This window comes from Suricata suricatta, chromosome 5 (genome assembly GCF_006229205.1).
Source record: "Suricata suricatta isolate VVHF042 chromosome 5, meerkat_22Aug2017_6uvM2_HiC, whole genome shotgun sequence".
Taxonomy (NCBI): Eukaryota; Metazoa; Chordata; class Mammalia; order Carnivora; family Herpestidae; genus Suricata; species Suricata suricatta.
This window is the reverse complement of record NC_043704.1, coordinates 126,574,604-126,594,581: the sequence shown is the minus strand read 5'-3', so window position 1 is coordinate 126,594,581 and position 19,978 is coordinate 126,574,604. Positions and strand designations below refer to the sequence as shown.

Below are 19,978 nucleotides of genomic sequence, written 5' to 3'. Positions count from 1 at the left end.
CCAAGTTGCCTCAAGTACAGTTAAGGGGCTGCTATTTGCACCTCAGGTGTTCTTGTGGCTGCCACAATTGCCAGTCTTCCAGTGACAGAAAGTGTCAGGCAAAACGTGGGGACATACATTCAATCCCACATCGTCAAAAAATCCTGGAGAATTGCACCTTAGTAGAGGTGGCCCATCACCGGGCACACATTCCACATGTATTGGCTGCCTTGCCTTCCCTGAGGCAGGCCCCAGGGACGCAAACAAGAAGTGGATGGTTCCTGTTGTATAAAACAGATTGGTAAGAGAAAACCTGTGTGCAAATGACTGAACACGGCAGAGGGTACTGGTTCCCCAGAGCAGTTGCTCCCAGCAGCCTCCATCCTCAGCAAGTCCCAGTTTGCCCTCTGTCCCTCAGCAGATGCTGTCACCACCATGCTGCAGGTAAGATTATGGTCCTGCAACACGAGGTCTCTGTCTTCCTTTTTCAGTCTCGAAATACCTCTAAAGCTCTATCAGCCCTCTCCTCCCTTCAGTAAACTTCGCCTGTACACTGTTGCCCCATCTGGGACATTCCTCTATCTACTGTCCCCTCTCTTCTGCATGTTCCGTGGAATTGCCTGGGAGTAAAGCAGAAAGCCTTCCTTTGCCAGACCTTCCAGTACCACTCAGCTTGGGTTTCATCCAGAGACCATCCCAGATTCCATAGGAAGGGAAATACCCAGAACTCACCCTTTGCTCTCCTACCCTTGAGCCCTTGGACATGTTCTTCCATGACTGGAAGGAGATCCCTCCCCCAACTCTGCCCCCTTCTACCCGTCTTCACACCTTGGCAGAAGTAAGGTGGAAGACATGCCAGTGCTTTCCAGTGAAGAGCCTAGATCCTGACTCACACTGCTAGGGTGATCTCTCCACCTGCCACCCACTCACAGGCAGAGCCCTGTGGTTCGTGTGGTTCTATCAGCAGATCCACTGATGTCACATTAACTTCTTCAGGGCAGAGACCATGTCTAATTAGTTACATGTCCCCAGAGCACTTGGTGAGTATTCAAAGTGATACTAAGAGTAATGAGAGCATACTCACATGCATTCTCTCATCGGACCCTCATAGAAACACTGAGAAGTGAGGTGGGCTGTGAGTGACATCCCATTTTGCAGAAGAGCCAATTGTGGTTCAAGGGTTTGCCCATTAACATGAGTCACAAGTGGAGGACCCAAGCCCTTCTGGCTCTGTTTCTCTACTAGACCATGTTCGGCCAATGGGATTGGGGATTGGTACCCAGACTCTGGAATCTGGAATCAGGACTCTATTCACTAGCTGTGTGACCTCTCTAAGGTTCTGTTTTCTCACTTGCAGAGTGAGGGTTTACTTGGGTTATCATAGCTACTTTCCTTGTTAGTGGCCGAAGACAATGGTAAATCATTTGTTCACTCAATCTGCGATTTAAGTGGAGTCCAGCAGAGACAGCTCTTCTCCGTGCCATGTGGCATCTCCTGGGGCTGCCCCTTCCAAGAATGGCTTCAACTCACATGTCTGGTGCCCCCGCTATGCATTTCTTTTTTTCTTTCCAGGTGGCCTCTCCATGTGGCCTCTCCACTTGGCTAGCTTTGACTTCCTCAAATCATGGCAGGCATATAGTTGGACATCTGACATGGCAGCTGGCTTCCCTCAGAGAGTGAGCACAGAAGCTCCCAGGCCTCTTAACACCTGGGCTTGAATACCATTTATACAAAATCCCAGATCCCACAAGAAGAGAAATATGATGAGACAGTGGCAAGGTCACACAGAGAAAGGACATGTGGGATGGAGATAATGATTACAACTGCCCTTGGAAATGTGATCTGCCACTAGACCAAACAGAATTTACTTTATAAAGTCATTGGGATGATTAATTCAACAATGAAGGCCAAGCCCTTAGCACAGTGCCTGATACAGAGTGAGCAGTCAATATTTGATATCTATTATTGATTATCATTGTAAAATTATTGTTATAACCACTGGCATAGTAATCCCAAGTTGGCATCATCCGATCACCTCACTTAAACCCTACGGTCCTAACTATTGCAACAAGTGGGAAGAAATTCACACTCCAACCTGAGATCTTAAGAGTAATGACACGCTGGTGGTGCTTGGGACCCAGGACAGGCTGCTTCTGTCCCCTGTTGCCTCCAGTAGATCAGAGTTCTGGTCACTGGGCCTTTTGGTCAAGGTTAGGAGCACAGATGAAGCCAGAGTAAGTAGCACACTTTTCCTGCAGCTTTCAGATACAGCTCCGTTTTCCTCAGTCAGAGCAACCTGCACACACAAGCCCCCATGGCTCATGCAAGTCTCAGACAGCCAAGCTGGTGACACTTTCAGTCCCCTTTGCCAACAAGGCACTATTTAAATTGGCAGCTAGGCACCAATAATGGTGCTTAAAGACTACTGAGCTCTGTGTTCAGTCAACTCAAATCAGGAATGGGATTCAAGGTCAGAAATCACTTAAGGTCGCTGTTTTATTTTCTGGAGGTCTTAGCTGCTCAAGGAAGTCCCTTCAAATCTCGAGACTGGGGAAAGAGTGTGCTTCTGTGACCTCATTTTGCTTGCTGGTGGTGTGTGGCTGAGGGGGCCAGAGTTAGGAGATGTGCAGCAGTGGCCTGATTGCCATCACCGAAGCCCAAGCGTCTCTGTGAGGACCATGCCAGGATGTCAGAGACTTAGGTCAGGAAGCTGGACTGGGACTCCGAGAGCGGGATGGAAAAGACAGACGACCTCTAATATGGGTTCCTATGAGCCCACCTTGGGCAACAGGTCCTAAGTCATCAGAGAAAACCCCAGGCCACATGGAAAAGTCATCTATGAACATGGAGCAAAAATTGTAGACAGACGATCCAAACATGATTCCATGAAAGGTCTTTCCAAATAACAGGTGTTACAGGTCCAACATCAACAATATACACTACAAACCAAGCAATTTCCTGATAAAGGGAGAAAACCCAGAGTGGAACAAGTGATTCTCAACGTGCAGGTGGCCATTTCTGAATCCCCACTGCCATAGAGGGGTTCTCAGATCTCACCAAAATAATAACCCAAGACCAGATACTGATCTAGACTTATTTTCTATTAGTCACATTTTGGTCACCTGTAAATGTACCTAGGATGGGAATCTGATTCAATATCTTCATATCCTAAGGAATTAAGATGGGTTAAATAAGATAATAGTGGCCCCTGCTTAACAGGAGCCATGACTCAAGATGGCATCATGACCAACAATTTTCCATTTCAACCACATTCATCAAAAAGGAACAAAAAAAAAATCTCCTCCTACGGGGGCAGGACACAGAAAGTTGCTTCATCAAGATTTCATTCAATCCAATATGAAAAGATATTTATCTGTTCTCATGTGTTGTATAAAATGCCAGATGCTAAATTATAGGTGCACCATAATTACAACTATTAAAAAATGTTGAAGACAGATGCACACAGATTTTTAAAGGTGTTTATTGGTCAGCCAGCCCTACAGTCTGCAATGCTTGGTTTATGGGAAGATGAGGTTTACAGTCTAATGGCAAAACAGGTAGGGCAATAACTGTAACCATAGTGCTGTCGTCCTTGGCAATACAGCCAGATGGACACCTACTTTGTGCCTGCTCCTGTCTTATCACTAGGTTAGAAATTTTTGTTCTCAAGAGCTCACTGTCTGGTAGAGGAGACATGCCCCTAAGAAACTTAGCCCACTATTAGAAGGGTAAGGGCATGCATGTAGTTGGGCAGCTGTGAAAACCCAGAGGAGGTGCTCCTAACCCAGCCTGGTGGGGGGAAGGGACAAGAGACAGTCTTCCTGGGGGAGGTGACCCCTGAGCTTGGACTTGGGAATCTGTAGGAATGATCCAGATGAGGAGGAAGAGGATATACAAACCCAGATTTGGACTTCAGACAGAGCACTGTGGCTGCTCTGTGGGGAAAGCAAGAGCAGGAGGAGCCAGACACCAAGAGACGAGGTGCAGGCTACTGAGGTTACTGAGCAATGATGAGCATCCATCCTGGGCACCTGTGACTGGAGCGGGGCGAGCACGAATGTGAAAACTTTTCAGAATATACAAGAGGTAGGATGCACTGATGATTGAAGTGGGGAGGGAAGGAAGATTAGGGACATGCCTTTCTTTCCCTGGCTTCTAGTCCATGTGAGTTCACCAGCTGAAGCACAGATTAGGAGTAGCAAACAGGTTCAGAAGGAAGCCGGTAGCTCCATTTTGGACACCTTGATTTGAGGTGCCCATGGATTGTATATGTTTACAGAAAAAAGTTCAGTAACAGGCTTACGCTCGGGGGAGAGGTCTGTGCTGGAAATATCAATGCAGGAGTCATGGTGAGACAGACAACTCAAATCATGAGTGTGGCAGGGGCCAACCAACACAGACATAGGAAACACAGCGCAGACAGAAACAGGCTCAGGATAGGGTGGTGGGGCGCCCACAGAAAAGGGACAGCAAGGGGAAGAGGACCTAGCCAAGGTGTGATACTAACTCACTACAGAAAATGCTGAGTGTGTAAAGGCCAGAGACACTCATGCCAACTTTGGCAATGTGGGCAAGAGTGCTGGAGGAGAAGGCATTTTAGCTTAGTGATGGATGGGGTTTCAGCAGTGGAGGAGGAAAGGGACCCCCAGGGAGTGAGAAATCAGGGGCAGAAAGGCCCGGAGGCAGTTCAGAGAGCAAGATTTCTTTGAAAACCACCTGCAAATCGCCTCCCCCCGTGTGCCTGTGTGTCACTGTCTCACTCTCGGTCCCCCACCCCCCTACCCCCGTTCATTATTCTTGTGATTCTTTCATTCTCTCTCATCACTATACCTCATCTTTGTCCTTCTCCTTCCCTTCTCTTTCTTCCTCTCCCCCCGACTCCGTCCCCCATCAGAAGGCTCAGTGAATCAGACTAAACAAGAGTCTGGCCTCCAGAGGAGGAGTCATCATTTCCCCGGGGAGCCAGCGAGGCCACTGCCCTGGGATAAATGGACAGCTCCGCCCACCTCCCTCTCCAAGGGCCCTGCCTGCAGCCTCGGGTTCGGACCGCGTTCTCTCTTTGGCAGAAACGAGGCCTGGAGAACACCCTGCACGACGCCAAGCACTGGCACGACATCGAGCTGCAGAACCTGGGCGCCGTGGTGAGCAGGCTGGAGGCGGAGCTCAGGGAGGCGCGCTCGGAGGCGGAGCAGCAGCAGCAGGACCGCGAGCATCTGCTGGCGCACAAAGCCCAGCTGCAGAGGGACGTGGCGTCCTACCACGCCCTGCTGGACCGGGAGGAGAGCTGGTGAGCCCTCGCTTCTCCATTCCTCTCGATCCCGTGCGGACAGGAAGACATGCCCATAGGTTTGAAGTGAAAAGCGTCTCAAACACTAGAGAAGTAACTAAGGTAAGGGGCTCCTGAGTGGCTCAGTCCCTTACGCGTGGGACTTCCGGCTCAGGTCAGGATCTCACGGTTGGTGAGTTCGAGTCAGCCTCCCCGCACTGTGCTGACAGCTCAGAGCCTGGAGCCGGCTTCAGATTCTGTGTCTCCCTCTCCCCCCCCCCCCCCCCCCCCCCCCCCCCCCCCCCCCCCCCCCCCCCCCCCCCCCCCCCCCCCCCCCCCTCTCTCTCTCTCTCTCTCTCTCTCTCTCTCAAAAATAAACAAACATTGAAAAAAAATTAAAGAAAAAAGTAAGGTAAAAAAGAGAAATCATCTTCAAACTCCCAACACAAACACACACACACTCCTGCTCCCACAGCCTATGTCCCTGAAGAATTTTTTCTATTCGTATATTCACATATGCAGGTACACACATACACACAGACATACCTCTGTGTGTTCGTATCACTACGCACATGATGTCTGTTAGGAATACTTTCAGCTGCATGTAATAGACCCTCATTAATGGGACTACAAATCAATGCTCCTGAAACTTGAATATGCACTTAAAACACCAAAACCTGGGCATCTTTTATTATTTTTTATTGAAGTATAATTAACATACAGCGTTATGTTAGTTTCAGGGGTGCAATATAAGGACTCAACAATTCTGTACATTATTCAAGTGCTCATCAAGATAATCCTGATGATACCCTATCACCTATTTCTCCCATCCCCCCCCACCTCCCCTCTGGCAACCACCAGTTTGTTCTCTGTATCTAAGACTGCTTTTATCACTCATATGTAGAATTTAAGAAGAAAAGCAAATGAACAAATATAAAGAGACCAAAAAAAAAAAAAAAAAACCCAGGTTCTTAAATATAGAGAACAACCTGGGGAGTTTTTTAAAAACGCAGACACTGCTTCACGAGGTCTGGAGTGAGGCCAGAGTCTTCACGTCAGGCACAAGCCCCAGGCGGTGCCCGTAACTGCTGGCCCCAAAACCACAGTTTGAGTGGTGAGGGCCTAAACCACATTTATCTAAGAGTTCCAGAAAGAAGGTGGTGTAGGCTACTCCATGGTTTCATCAAGGTCCCAAACTCTTTCATCGTTCTGATATACCATCCCTGGTATATTGGCTTTCTGTCTTCATTTTGTCACCCATGGTTGCCAAATACCTGCCACAGCTCCAGACATTCACGGAAGAAGGGGAGGGAAGGGGGAAACAGCAAAAAAGCCTTCCCATGTGTGGCTCTCTTCTTTTATCAGTGAAGGAAAAGCATTTTGAGAAAACCTCCAATGGACTTTCCTTATATCTCATTGATCATAACCTGCTCACATGACCATTCCTACCTGCAGGGGATGCTGGGAAAGCAATAATTGAGCGTTTCCAGCCTCCACACTGGAGAGAAGCAAGGGGGAGGAATGGCATATATGCACACACACGTGTGCATATATGCAGTCTTTTTTTAAATGTTTATTTATTTTGAGAGAGAGAGAGAGGGAGAGAGAGAATCCCAAGCAGGCTCCACACTGTCGGCGCAGAGTCCCACTCAGGGCTCAATTTCACATACCCTGAGATCATGACCTGAGCTGAAATTGAGAGTCAAACATGAGCCACCCAGATGCCCCTGCAGTTATCTTTTTTAATGGTTAAGGATTCTAGGAACATAATCGTAAATCTTGGGGCTCAGCTTCCTTGTCAGCTCTTTAAGGAAAGCCAAGCCTTTATTTTATCATAATTCTGTATCTTCATATTTCCCTCCGAAGTCCCTTCCAAGACATACATTGAATAACGAATAGAGCATCACCTCTGAGAGACAACTTAGTGATTCTACAGTCCAACCTCTCAATTTCAGAGAGACGACTAAAGCCCACAGCAGAAAATGATCAGAAATGATCAGAAGAAGATCTGCCATCACACAGGAAGGTGGAGGCAGAGCTGGGACCAGAGCCCAGGTCTCCTGGCTTCTCCACTGTGCTGTGCAACATTTTTCTTCTGAAGCCGAGAGATCTGCAGAGAAGCAACCTAATCTTGCCTCCTTTCAAAGGGAAAATATGTCACCCAGCTCCTTTCCAGCTGCCTTTTTATTGGATTGGTTTCTACTGATTATAAAAGCTAGGTGCTCCTGACAAAGCTAATTTTCTAAATGCCTATGAACATCTTAATAAATACATAAACTTGTCTTAAACATATACAGAAAGTAATGAGTGAGGCTGAATGTATTCAGGAATATAAGAACTCCATTTAGTGAGTGCCTGCTATGTGCCGGGACACTCTTCATCTCTTAATCTTCATTTCTCCCCAAAACTCTGCCAGGATGATGTCCTTCTCCCCATTTTACAGACAGGACACAAAGCCTCAGAGAGCTTAAGTCATTTACCCAAGGCCACACATCTAATAACCATGGGGCAGGGGGTGGAAACCCAAACTGCCTTGTTCCAAAAGCCAAATTCTTTCCATGAGACAGACAGCTGGCTGTCCTGGACGCCTCCTGTGATATCAGTACCAATTTTCATCATCTGTGACTTCTCTTACATGTGTGTGTTTTTTGTTTCAGCCAATGAAGAAACTTCCTCTTTTCATAAAGGAAATGCTTCCTCCCTCACCAAGTGACCAGTGAAATCCCTAGAGGAGTTCCTCCACACCCTCTTAGACTCCCACCACCGCCCAACCCTCCCGAGCTGGATGCCCTGCTGGATTCCCTAGTTGATTCGGCTCAATCTGAAAAGCATCCTGGTAGCGGAGAGGGTCCTTCTGCCTTAATTTAAATAGTCTGTAGCTTGATCAACCTCCCTTGTACCTCTCCAAATAAATGCTTTGTGTGTGGCTTCCAGTCTGCCCACCTTGCTCAACCCGCTGTCAGACGGAGATGGACATCACTTGACCTGCCTGGCCTTTGCTCCCGGAACCATGAGCAAGACTTCTTGAGCGTGACGCCATCCGCCTCGTCATCCAAGGGCCAGCGGCTCTTGGGTTTATGGACGTAAATACACTGCTTGGGCAAGACTTGTGCTCATGGCATGCTGGATAGACACAATTTGGGGCAAAAATAACGCTCTTGCCAGAGAGGGGACTAGCATTGTACTTTATCAAATGTATCATGATCACAGGCATCACAGAGCACTCAGATCTCCTTAATTAACTCTGCGGGGCACTCACGTGCAGACACACACTCCACTGTGATTGCCAGAGTATCTCAATCAGCTGAAAGGGTGATTCAATTTAAGGGGGAGGGCGCTAATTAGGTTGTGGTTGCCTTCCCCACTTGTAGCCTCGGAATTTTCTTCCAGGATCCTTCCCCCAGCCTTCTCAGGACCTGGCCCAGCCAAATATGGTTCGTGAATCTGCCTCTACCCAGGCAAGACTCCCCTGCCTTCTGATTAAAACTGAAACCACCACCTGTGTCCTACCACAGGCTCACAGTGTCTCCAAAACCACACACACAACGTCCAGCCTTAATTTCTTAATTCTTCTTCCCCCAAGCTTCTGTCAGTCCACCTGCCACACAGAATTACAGACCAAAATGTCCAAGCTGAGTCTGTTCTCATAAGCGGCTAATCCAGCCAGGGGGAAGTGTCCAATATGGGTATATTCAAAGACAACCTCTCCCCCATCCCTGGGGTTCCAAATAGTCAAAGTCGACATAAACAAAAGGAATCTTCTTTAACCTTAAGAAAGCCTAGAAGAAAAGCAAGGCAAGAAGTGGAGTCTCCTGACTGAAAATGCGCCAACTAGTCTTCCTTTTTGGCTTCTAGGATCAAAGGAATTGTATTCCTAAGTCATGTGGACAGGACAGCTTTTTACAGTTTGCATGACACCTTTACATAATTCTGTTTGTTGTTTGAAGCACAGAAAGTCAAAGCACCGCATAATGCTACATTTCAACAAAGCACCAATCCCCCCTCCGAGCTGCACGCTCGGGGGAGCCCACAATTGAGGCACTGGGAACAGGCCCCCCTAGAAGACCGAGTGTGTCCTGGCCTAGCTGTGTTGGATACACTGTACACTGAAGTCTCTTTCTTGTCTTTCTTGTTACAATTAATTTTCTGCCCCCTCCCCCAGCTAAGACCTAAATCCCTAACCTACGCACAGCTGGAGGGCCCCCAGAGGTCAGCCATTAAAAAGCGGTCAATTCTGTGTCTGAATGGCCATGCGTTTTCCAGAACCTGGAAGCAGTTTCGGCTATTGGACAAAGGGGAGGATGGACGTGCACACCCCCCTGCGTTTCCAGCAGACAGCACGCGGTGCGGGGCTGCACACATTCCATCTCTGCTCCCTAATCTCAAAGAGCAGCTGCCATAAATCATTAAGTTAATCATCGTTCGGCAGGGAGAGCCAAGGCAGACTGGTGCTTCCAGGTCTCAGCAAGGTTTCTTGCTGTTTCTAATGAGGCTTCATTAACAGGTAAGAAAAGGCGCTGCTGGCTGCCTGATTCCGCCAGGGCCTTATTTCACTCAGGCTTCCTCTCACAACATCCGGTAAAATTACACTCTGGCAGCAGTTTCCTGACAGGTGGCAGGGGAGGCTGCTGCTTCTGTCGGTGTCAAGGACAGAGCATTTGTTCTGGAGCAGACAGACCAGAGAAGGGCTTCCAAGGGACTCCAGAAGCGCAGATGCACGCTATTTCCAGACCAGGTAACGCCACTGGCCTCTGGCCCCTGGAGCACAGTGTAAACACCCTGTGAGATTGCTGGAATGCCCACTGGCTTTCAGACCAAGGAACAAACTCGCCTTCATGGTCATCTCCGGCACTTCTGAGCACCTACTGGTGCCCAGACGTTTTGTTGGACTTTGACGATACCAGTAAACAGAAGCCGGTCTCTCCCCACCCCCCACCCCGTGGGTTTACAACCTCACGGGGGAGTCTGGGTGTGCACACGAAAGGAAAAACAAAGCAAAGCAGGCAGAGTGGGCACGTTACCATTTGCACGACCCCTTCGTATAATTCAGCTTATTGTAGAAGGCATGAAAATAGACATCCGGATCTGATCTCTGTGGGTTTTCAGTCAGATGATTCAGCAAGAATCCTCAAGCCCCGTACTGGGTTCGGATTATCTCTAAATACCCCACGGACAGTCTTTTTCCCCCCAGACTTACTGAGATGTAATTGATAAACAGCACTGGGTAAGTTTAAGGTATACAGCATAATGATCTGATATCCATATATACCGTGTAATGATTACCATGGTCAGGTTAACATCCAACATCTCGTATAGACACGCACATGAGAACTCTTGGGATTTACTCTCTTACCATTCACACGCACCACACAGCAGTGTCAGCGGTGGTCATCGTGTTGTACACGAGCCTCTCGTCTTTATTCCTTTCATACCTGGACATTTGTGTCTTTAGACCACCTTCCTCCAATTCCACCCCCGACCTCTGCTATCCACAGATCTGATCTCTTTTTCTAAGAGTCTAGTTGTTTGTTTGTTTGTTTTTTAAGATTCCACACACAGATGAGATCACACATTATTTGTCTTTCTTTGTGTGACTTATTTCACTTAGTATAAAGCCCTTAAGGTCCATCCGTGTGTGTGTGTGTGTGTGTGTGTGTGTGTGTATACCATGACTTCTTTATCTATTCATCCATCCATACACACAGGCTGTTTCCATGTTTTGGCTATTATAAATAACGTTGCTATGAAGATGGGGATGCAGATATCAACTTGACATAGTGTTTTCATTTTCTTCAAATATTGTCCCAGAAGAGGGGTTGCTGGATCATACGGTAGTTCTGGATTTTTGAGGAACCTCCATACTGTTTTTTTATAGTGGCTGTACCAGTTTAGATTGCCACCAACAGTGCACATCCTCACCAGCAATTATTCTTGTATCTTTGATGCTAGCCATTTTAACAGATGTGAGGTGATCTCTTTTTTTTTTAATGTTTTTTATTTATTTTTTGAGAGAGACAGCGTGAGCAGGGGAGGGTCAGAGAGAGAGGGAGACACAGAATCAAAGCAGGCTCCAGGCTCTGAGCTGTCAGCACAGAGCCCGATGCGGGGCTCGAACCCATGAACCGTGAGATCATGACCTGAGCCGAAGTCAGACGCTTAACCGCCTGGGTGGCGCCCGAAGGTGATCTCTTATTGTGGGATTTGATTTACATTTTGGTAACAATTAATGTTGTTGAGCATCATTTCATGAACCTGTTGGCCACTCCTCTATCTTCTTTGGAAACATGTCTATTTAGGCCTTTTGCACATTTTTTGAAATTGTAGTTTATTTAGTACCAGACATTAATACTTCTTCCAAAGTTGAATATATTACTTTTTTTAAAAAATTGCAGAAATCAACATAGGACTATGGCTATTAAAGATAAAGAAATGAATGATTTCTAACATTTCTGGAAGGGAAACTAATTTTTAGTACTCTAGCTGCGCAGGACTGTGCTGTCCTGTTCTGTTTGCATAACATTCAAGTTTACCAATTATTACAAGTGAATTTGCACAGACCCTTTGAGGAAACATGTGACACCAGTGTAACGGCAAGAGTAAGTCAAGCAATAATGGAGATTTAATGTTACTTTTAAGGAGAGCAGACCCACCTGTGTCATATTCTAAGCGATGAGGCAATAACACATACATGTGACCATCTGACCTGCTAGCGCCCAGCTGGGGCATGATGAAGATGGCTGGCCCAGTACCCTTCAGAGCTAACATTTCACAGTCTAGGAGCAGGGACTTTTCACTGAATAGTCTTATCCCAAAAGTGAGGTCCTTCCTGGGAGAGCAAGGACGCTGTGTCCCTAGGAGGACTGAGGTGGCAGTGCCTCTGGTCCCCAGTCAGGACAAGAAGTCTTCAAGTAGATTAGGAAGGAGACATGATCTCTCCTTGTATATGTCTTTGGCCAGTTGACATTCTGACTTTGCTAAACCAAGCACCTGTTCATCTTGAGTTATCTTGAGGTGCTAGTGGGATATGACCCTGGGTCATCCAAACTGAGTCACTGCCTGCTGAGTGTCTGCCAAGTCAGTGGCCTGGCACCCCAAGGCTGATGCTGCCACAGCTGTCCCTCCTGCCACGCCAGAGTACATCACCCACATGTCCTGTCTGTGGTCCTTGGCAGGGTCACAGGGCATTGGGAAGTGACAGCCTTGAGATGCTGGGAGCCCTACGTTTTCCACCCCTCCCCCAACATTTAAAAATTGATTTAGAGAGAGAGAGATAGTGTGCACACAAGCAAAGGAGGGGCAGAGAGAGGATCCCGAGAAGGCTCCACACTGTCAGCACGGGGCCTAACACAGGGCTCAAACTCACAAACTGTGAGATCATGACTTGAGTTGAGATCAAGTGTTGGATGTTTAACCAAATGAGCCGCTCATGCACCCTGCCCAAACTTTTTAACCAGACTATTTGTTTTTTTGCTATTGAGTTGTGTGAGTTCTTTATATAATTTGGATATTAACCTCTTATCAGATATATGGTTTACAAATATTTTTTCCCATTGAATAGGTTATCTTTCATTTTGTTGATTATTTCATTTCTGTGTGGAAGCTAATGTTTAGTTTAATTTAGTTTAGTTCAGTTCCACTTGTCTGTTTTTCATTTTGTTGCCAATGACTGTTCAAAAAGTCCTTGCCAAGACCTATGTCAAAAAGCTTTTTCCCTATGTTTTCTTCCAGGAGTTTTATAGTTTAGTCTTACAGTTAAGTCTCTAATCCATCTCAGGTTAATTTTTATAAGTGGATATAGGACACGGGTCCAGTTTCATTCTTTCTCAGAATCCCTTCGGCTATGCAGTCTTCTGTTCCATATTAAGTTTAGGATTGTTTTGTCTCCTTCTGTAAAAAATGTCATTGGAATGGTGATAGGGATTGCACTGAACCTACAGATGGCCTTGTGTGGTATAGACATTTTAACACTATGAATTCTTCCAATCCACGAGCACTGGATACAGTTTGGGCTATTTGTGTCTTTGTTGATGTCATTCATCCATGTCTTATAGTTAACCATGTACAGATCTTTCACTTCCTTGGCTAAATTTATTCTGAGCTATTCTGTTATTTTGATGCTATTGTGCCACAGATATGCTTTCACGAACTCTTACATTATCTTTTTTGTTTTTGTAAATGGCAAAAAGAGGATGGTGCCTCTGTGGGGCAATTCTAGCATCTTGTCTAACAAATCTTGGACTTAACAAATACAGGGTGTCCAGGTAAATTTGAACTTCAGGTAAACAATGAATACTTTTTTAGTAGAAACACATCCTACATATTGCATCAGACATCCTGCTACTACAAAAATTATCAGGCAGCCCTAATTGTATCAGACAGACACTCCCTCCTCACATTCCCCCACAGTTTTCTGACCTCAAGTGATTAATGAAGATTTGTCTGGCATTTCCAGCTTGGCTATCCCAACACCCAAGAAGGGGAATGGGTGACCCAGGTCATGCTCTTGCCTAGTCTTGATTGGAAACTCAGTCTCCTGACACAACAGCACAGCAGGTCCAATCACGTTCAAGAAATTAATCTGCCGGTTGAGTGAAGAGAGCATACTATTTTCTCAGCTGGAGTGACTGGCTTAATGGGATCACATAGACCAGTTATTCTGAACAATAGGCGGGACAGGAACCAGAGTAGATCCCGGCATAGATGTGCTGGGCTGCAGAGTCAACAGAAAACCCAACTTTCCCTGTCACGCCCAAGAGGAAATATTCCATTTTCTCCTTCTCCTCCTTCTGAGAATGAGAGACAGTTCACACCACAGGGAGTCAAGCTTTCAGAGTATTTTTGGGATTGGACACAAAAGCTATGGTGCATTTTCGGAGAATGGGCTTTGCACAGTAGATGAGCAGAAAACTCCTGAGTTTCTTTGGACAAGCCATACGTATTTTGGCTTTTTTGTTGTTTCATTTTGTTTCATTCTGTTTTGTCTCTACAGCTAAAGTTCTTACTGATGACCTACCTAGGCAAGAAAAAATGCGTAAATGAGGTTCACAAGTTTAAATTAAAAAGCCTAGGGGCACCTGGGTGGTTCAGTTCGTTGAGCATCTGACTTCGACTCAGGTCATGATCTCACTGCTTGTGATTTCGACCCCACATCAGGCTCACGCTGACAGCTGGAAGCCTGGAACCTGCTTCAGATTCTGTGTCTCCCTCTCTCTGCCTCTCCCCAGCTCGTGCTCTCTTTCTTTCCCTCTCAAAAATAAATAAACATTAAAACAAATTTTTTAAAAATTGAAATTAAAATTAAAAAACAGATGCTCTGGTTTCTCTTCAAATCATATAAATCTTTCACCTTTTAAAATTAAAAGAAATTAAAAAGTCTACTTGGAAAACCTGACTAGATAATTAAAGCAAGATGTCACCAATTCCTTTATGTCAGTGTTGCTATGGGGACTTTGAGACGGGAAACAAAAGGGCAGGAATGAATAGACTGGTGGTAGGTTAAGCACCTCATCATTTAGCTAATGACCAAGAAAAAGAGGCAAGAGTAGGGTAATAACTGTCCTGGGGAAGTGAAATCGTGGTTTTATGTATTATTTGGGGAATTCAGTCCCAGCAAACTAGCAACGTGCTCAGCAGTGGAAAACTCCTCTCCAAGATTAAATCCTCTTCCTCAAAAAAACAGTTATGCAGCCTCTGTTACATGTTACCTCCCGCTAGGTGCCAAGGATATGGAGAAGTGCAAAATGGAACCTGCCCTTAAATAATCTAGATCAGCACGGGACCATAGAAATAGAATCTAAGCCTTGTACATGATTTCAAATTTTCTAATAGCCACAATTTTTAAGAGGATCAGATGGAAACAGGTGAAACTTATTTTAATAATACAGTTTACTTATCTCAGTATATCCTAGATCCTAACATTGCATCATGTAATTGACATTTTTAAATTATTAATAAGATATTTTAGATTCTTGTTTTGCTACTAGGTCTTCTAATCAGATTTATAGTTTACCTTTCCAGTCCCTCTCAATTCAGATATTAAGTTTTCCTCAGAAGTACTTGATCCGTATTTAGGTTTTATAAAATGTATAAGTTGTCCCACATGTACTTAGAAGTTTTTCAGTAATTGAATTGAGGACCAAAAATTGTTTTTCTTTGATGTTTGTATTTTTTTCCTTTGATCTATATTTATGAAACTGGTTCATATTTTTTAGAAGAATTTATTGGCTTTGAAGCAAAGGTGCATTGGCTTCAAAACCACACCTGTCCAAGCTAAGTAAAGTCACTCATTCTTGTGTTCACTCAATGTTATTAGCATCATATTTAGGAAGGTAGGGCACGTGTTGAAAAGCAACTCTAAATCTATAACTACCTAAAGAAAACACTTTTCAAATTTGTCTTGTAGGTTTTACGGGACAAATATTCTATACTGCTTCTATTTTTAATTAAAAATTTTTAATGTTTTTTTAAGAGAGAGAGAACTCATGAATGGGGAAGGGATAGAAAGAGAGAGAGAGAGAGAATCCCAATGTAGGGCTGGAACTCGCCAACTGTGAGATCATGACCTGAGCTGAAATCCCCTAAATTAAATATTTAATTAATAAAAATTATATATAATATTTAAAATTCATTACCTCAGTCACACTAGCTGTGTGTGGCTGGTGGCTACTGTTTGGACAGAGCAGATAAAGGTTCAGTAGAGGTGGGCAGGATGGATAGAGAGGTTGTGAAAACTACTGCAAACTTACCTGTGGGGGGAATCCTGTTCTCACCTCCTCAGCTATGTGAGAAATGCATGGCCAGGTACCCCAGAGTGTCCTAGGCAGGTGTAAATAGAATGGCTGCCTTTCCAACTGTTGCAAGCATCCTAAGTGGCTCAGGTAACCCTCCGCTCCACGGAACTGCCTCTCCTCAACAGCCCTTTAGGAAGGAGTCCCCCTGGCCTCCTATGACTAGGTCTTTTGTTTCATGCCACATCCCTCTCTTTTCCTTGGCCCCCTAACACGTAAGCCCTGGAGGGGGTGAGCTGAATCAAAATTGGCCACCATGATCTCACCACGGGCTCTCTTTTACTCACCTGAATCATTCTGCCAGTCTCTTCTATCCCTTGTAGTGATTTTCTCTCCAAGGCTCCATAGTCTCTCCCTCAATCCAGCTTTATCAGGACTCATCCCCAACCATTTCAGTTCCTCAGACAGATATGAACCCCATATTTAGGCTGAATTCACACTCTGCCCTCAGCCCCATGCCAGTCAGGGTATATGACCAGGCATCTGTTTCAAAGTCCCTAAATATTTCCTGAGGTTTTTTTTTTTTATGTTAAGAATTATGTTATTAAGTACATAAGATGCAACAATTTTAAGTCTACAACTTAAAAAAAAACTATGTATAAATCAGTAAAACTACAACTCACATCAAGATACTGAATATTTTACATATGAATTACATGTTATTTACCACATAAAGCTTAAATATTACATCCTACACTCTGCTCTATACTTTCGTATAGCTTAAATAGTGATAAAAATGTTGCTCCCTACTTCAATTTCTATGACTTATGGTTATCATTATCTTTATTTTTTTTTAAATGTTTTATTTTATTTTTGATACAGAGAGACAGAGCATGAGAGGAGGAGGGGCAGAGAGAGAAGGAGACACAGAACCGAAAGCAGGCTCCAGTCTCTGAGCTAGCTGTCAGCAAAGAGCCTGACGCGGGGCTTGAACCCACGAACGTGAGATCTGACCTGAGCCGAAGCCAGAGGTTTAACTGACTAAGCCACCCAGGCACCCCTGGTTATCATTATCTTTAAACTCCTTTATCTTTCGGGTGAACATTCAGGTTCAGAGACTGATTTTTTACCCAATTTGAATCTTTTTAACAGGGGTACTTAGCCTGATTATGAGTATGATAACTTACCTGTGCCTCTGTCAATCTGTATTATGTTAATTTTAATGTTTCCTTGCTGCTTTTTCCACACTTCCTCTCCAATCCATAAAACTGGTATATTCTAATTTACCTGTAACCTTATCCCAGTGTCAAATTTACTTATAATGAACTACTACATGAAGCAGAAACTATTGATTTTCCCTGGGCAAGATGTACCTAAAATAAGGTTTTTATCTACTACCTCCCCCATCAGGGATTTAGAAATTTTCTTTTTACACAGTATTAACATTACAGACAAACTTATTACTCTTTCCCCCTCTATAATTAAAAATAGAGAAGGTGAAACTGTACTGATTTCCCATTTTGTCAGAATAACACTTAGAATGCCTTTACTGTGTCCTCTCCAGACTGACAAAGCCCTTTTATTTTACTTAGGTTTAGCTGAAGAGCATTCATATCTTTATCTACATTACATACTAAAAATAACAGGACTTATTTGCTTTCTAAATGAAACATTTACCACACCTTTTCACAGTTTAAAAGGAGAGAAACTGAAATTTTAGACTGAACTTACAAATCTATTTTTGCATTTAGTCTTATACCCCTACGTAGCACAATTTAATCTTAATGGTATTTAACTAGCTTTAATGCTTACCCACTTTTTTGTACCCTACATTGTCTTTCATACAATCGCCTCACTACTCTTCAGTAGTTTTAATCCATGGTCTTTGTGGGTTGCAGTAACATCATTTAGCAAATTTTTCAAGGACAGCATTGCATGATACACTTTAACTCCTGCCTCTATGAATGTCTTCTAGTTGCTCTGTATAGAAATGTTAGGATATAGAACTCTTGTCTCAAAATTATTTTACCTTAAACCTCTGTAGATATTGCTCCATTATCTTTTGGCGGTTAGAACTGCAAAAGAAATATCAGGTCAGTCTGACTTTTACCCCTTGATGAGTAACCAGTTGTCTCTGAATACTTGTAGAATTTTTTCTTTATCCTTCCAGTTTAACATCACTTGGGTATGTCTAGGTGTTGCTTTCTTCGTTATGTTCTACTGGTAGCCTATGAGCTTTTTTATTTGCAGATCCAGTTTGTCCTTCAAATCTGGAAAACTGTCTTCTATTACTTCTTAAATTATTGTTTCTGCTTCATTTGCTTTGTCTTCTATTTCAGGTATTCTTATTATGCGTAGATTCCATCTCATGTACAGATTCTCTAGGTCTCTCTTCTATCTTTTCCTTTTTTGCATGCTGAGTTTCTCTTGTTTTGCTTTCTTTTATGTGACTGATCAGGTTTGCACATTTCCATTCTCTTTCAACTTTCTTATACTTTTCCAAGCATTCTGACAGTAGCCTCTTTATCTTCGAGCTTAGGTCTGCAAGCTCTTGTACCATATGATACTCCATCTTTACTATCTCTTTGGTTTCCACTTCTATCTCCATTTCAAGAGGCGGAATTTTCTCAGTTGTAAGCAGTTTCCTCAGGTATTATGACCTTTGAATAGCTCTTAGCAATTAGACCAAAGATTAAAGCACGCTGTCTGTCCATACAAGACCAAACGAAAGATAACAAACTTCCTTCCTGAGTTTTAAGAAATTCCTGAGTTATCAGTAGTAACTGTAGGGTAATCTCCCCCAGAGTACAAGAGGGATATCTAGGGAATAGTGTGGTCCAAATCCACAGGCTAGTCTACTGGTCCCAACTGGTCCCAGCCTGAGGGCCTCGTTATAAACTGTGTTCATGGCACCTGAGGCATCATTGATTATAAGACACATCATCACCGGATGTAACTCTAAAAAATAAGACCACTTCACTGGGGAGTGGCTCAGTCACTTAAGTGTCTGACTTTAGCTCAGGTCATTATCTCACGGTTCATGGGTTCAAACCCTGCATCGGGCTCTGTGCTGACAGCTCAGAGCCTGGAGCCTGCTTCAGATTCTGTGTCTCCCTCTCTCTCCACTTCTCCCCCACTTGTACTCTATATCTTCCTGTCTCTCAAAAAGAAATAAAAACATTTTTTAAAAATTAGAAATAAAAGGGGCACCTGGGTAGCTCAGTCGGCTAAGCCTCCGGCTTTGGCTCAGGTCAGATCTCACGTTCGTGGGTTCTAGCCCTGCATCAGGCTCTGTGCTGACAGCTAGCTCAGAGCCTGGAGCCTACTTCTGGTTCTGTGTCTCCTCTCTTTGCTCCTCCCCGCCTCATGCTCTGTCTCTCTCTATATCAAAAATAAATAAAACATTTAAAAAAATTTTAAAAAAATTAGAAATAAAACCACTTCAAATGGAAGTCTAGTAAGAAACCTCAAATACAGCTGAGACGCTAAGGGCCTTAAAAGAGGAGCAAATGAGAAATTTACAGAAAAGAGATAGCAGGAAAGGAACATGCAGAGTCAGACAGCAAGGGAAGTTGCATGTTTCAACTCTGCCCCTGGGTGGAGGAAGGGAAAATATCTTCCCTAATTATTATTTTTTGTATTTATTTTTTAATAGTTTATTGTCAAATTGGTTTCCATATAACACCCAGTGCTTCTCCCCACAAGTGCCCCCCCCATGACCATCACCCCCATCCCTCCCTCCCCCTCCCCCTTCAGTCCATGGTTCGTTTTCAGTATTCAGTAGTCTCCCTTGATCTGTGTTCCTCACTCTCCCACGGTCTCTTTCCCCCTTCCTCTCCCCATGGTCCCCTGCCAGGTCTTTCCTGTTAGACCTATGAATGCAAACATGGTTTCTGTCCTTCTCTGCCTGACTTATTTCACTTAGCATGACACCCTCGAGGTCCATCCACTTTCCTACAAATGGCCACATTTCATTCTTCCTCATTGCCATATAGTACTCCATTGT

At 44.4% G+C, this 19,978-nt stretch overlaps 1 protein-coding gene and 1 long non-coding RNA gene across 2 annotated transcripts in view; both read left to right on the top strand.

Moving 5' to 3' along the window:
* The window catches only part of BFSP2 (beaded filament structural protein 2), a 66,863-nt gene extending 58,539 nt beyond the window's left edge, over positions 1-8,324 (top strand). The window contains exons 6-7 of the mRNA XM_029940273.1: positions 5,046-5,266; positions 7,903-8,324. Of these exons, the coding sequence (XP_029796133.1) occupies positions 5,046-5,266; positions 7,903-7,909 (228 nt within the window). The 3' untranslated portion in view covers positions 7,910-8,324. The remainder of the gene's footprint in view (positions 1-5,045; positions 5,267-7,902) is intronic.
* A 1,558-nt stretch (positions 8,325-9,882) lies between these two features.
* LOC115292268 overlaps positions 9,883-19,978 on the top strand; it is a 54,303-nt gene continuing 44,207 nt past the window's right edge. Inside the window, exon 1 of the long non-coding RNA XR_003908889.1 lies at positions 9,883-9,980. This is a non-coding gene — a long non-coding RNA (uncharacterized LOC115292268). The remainder of the gene's footprint in view (positions 9,981-19,978) is intronic.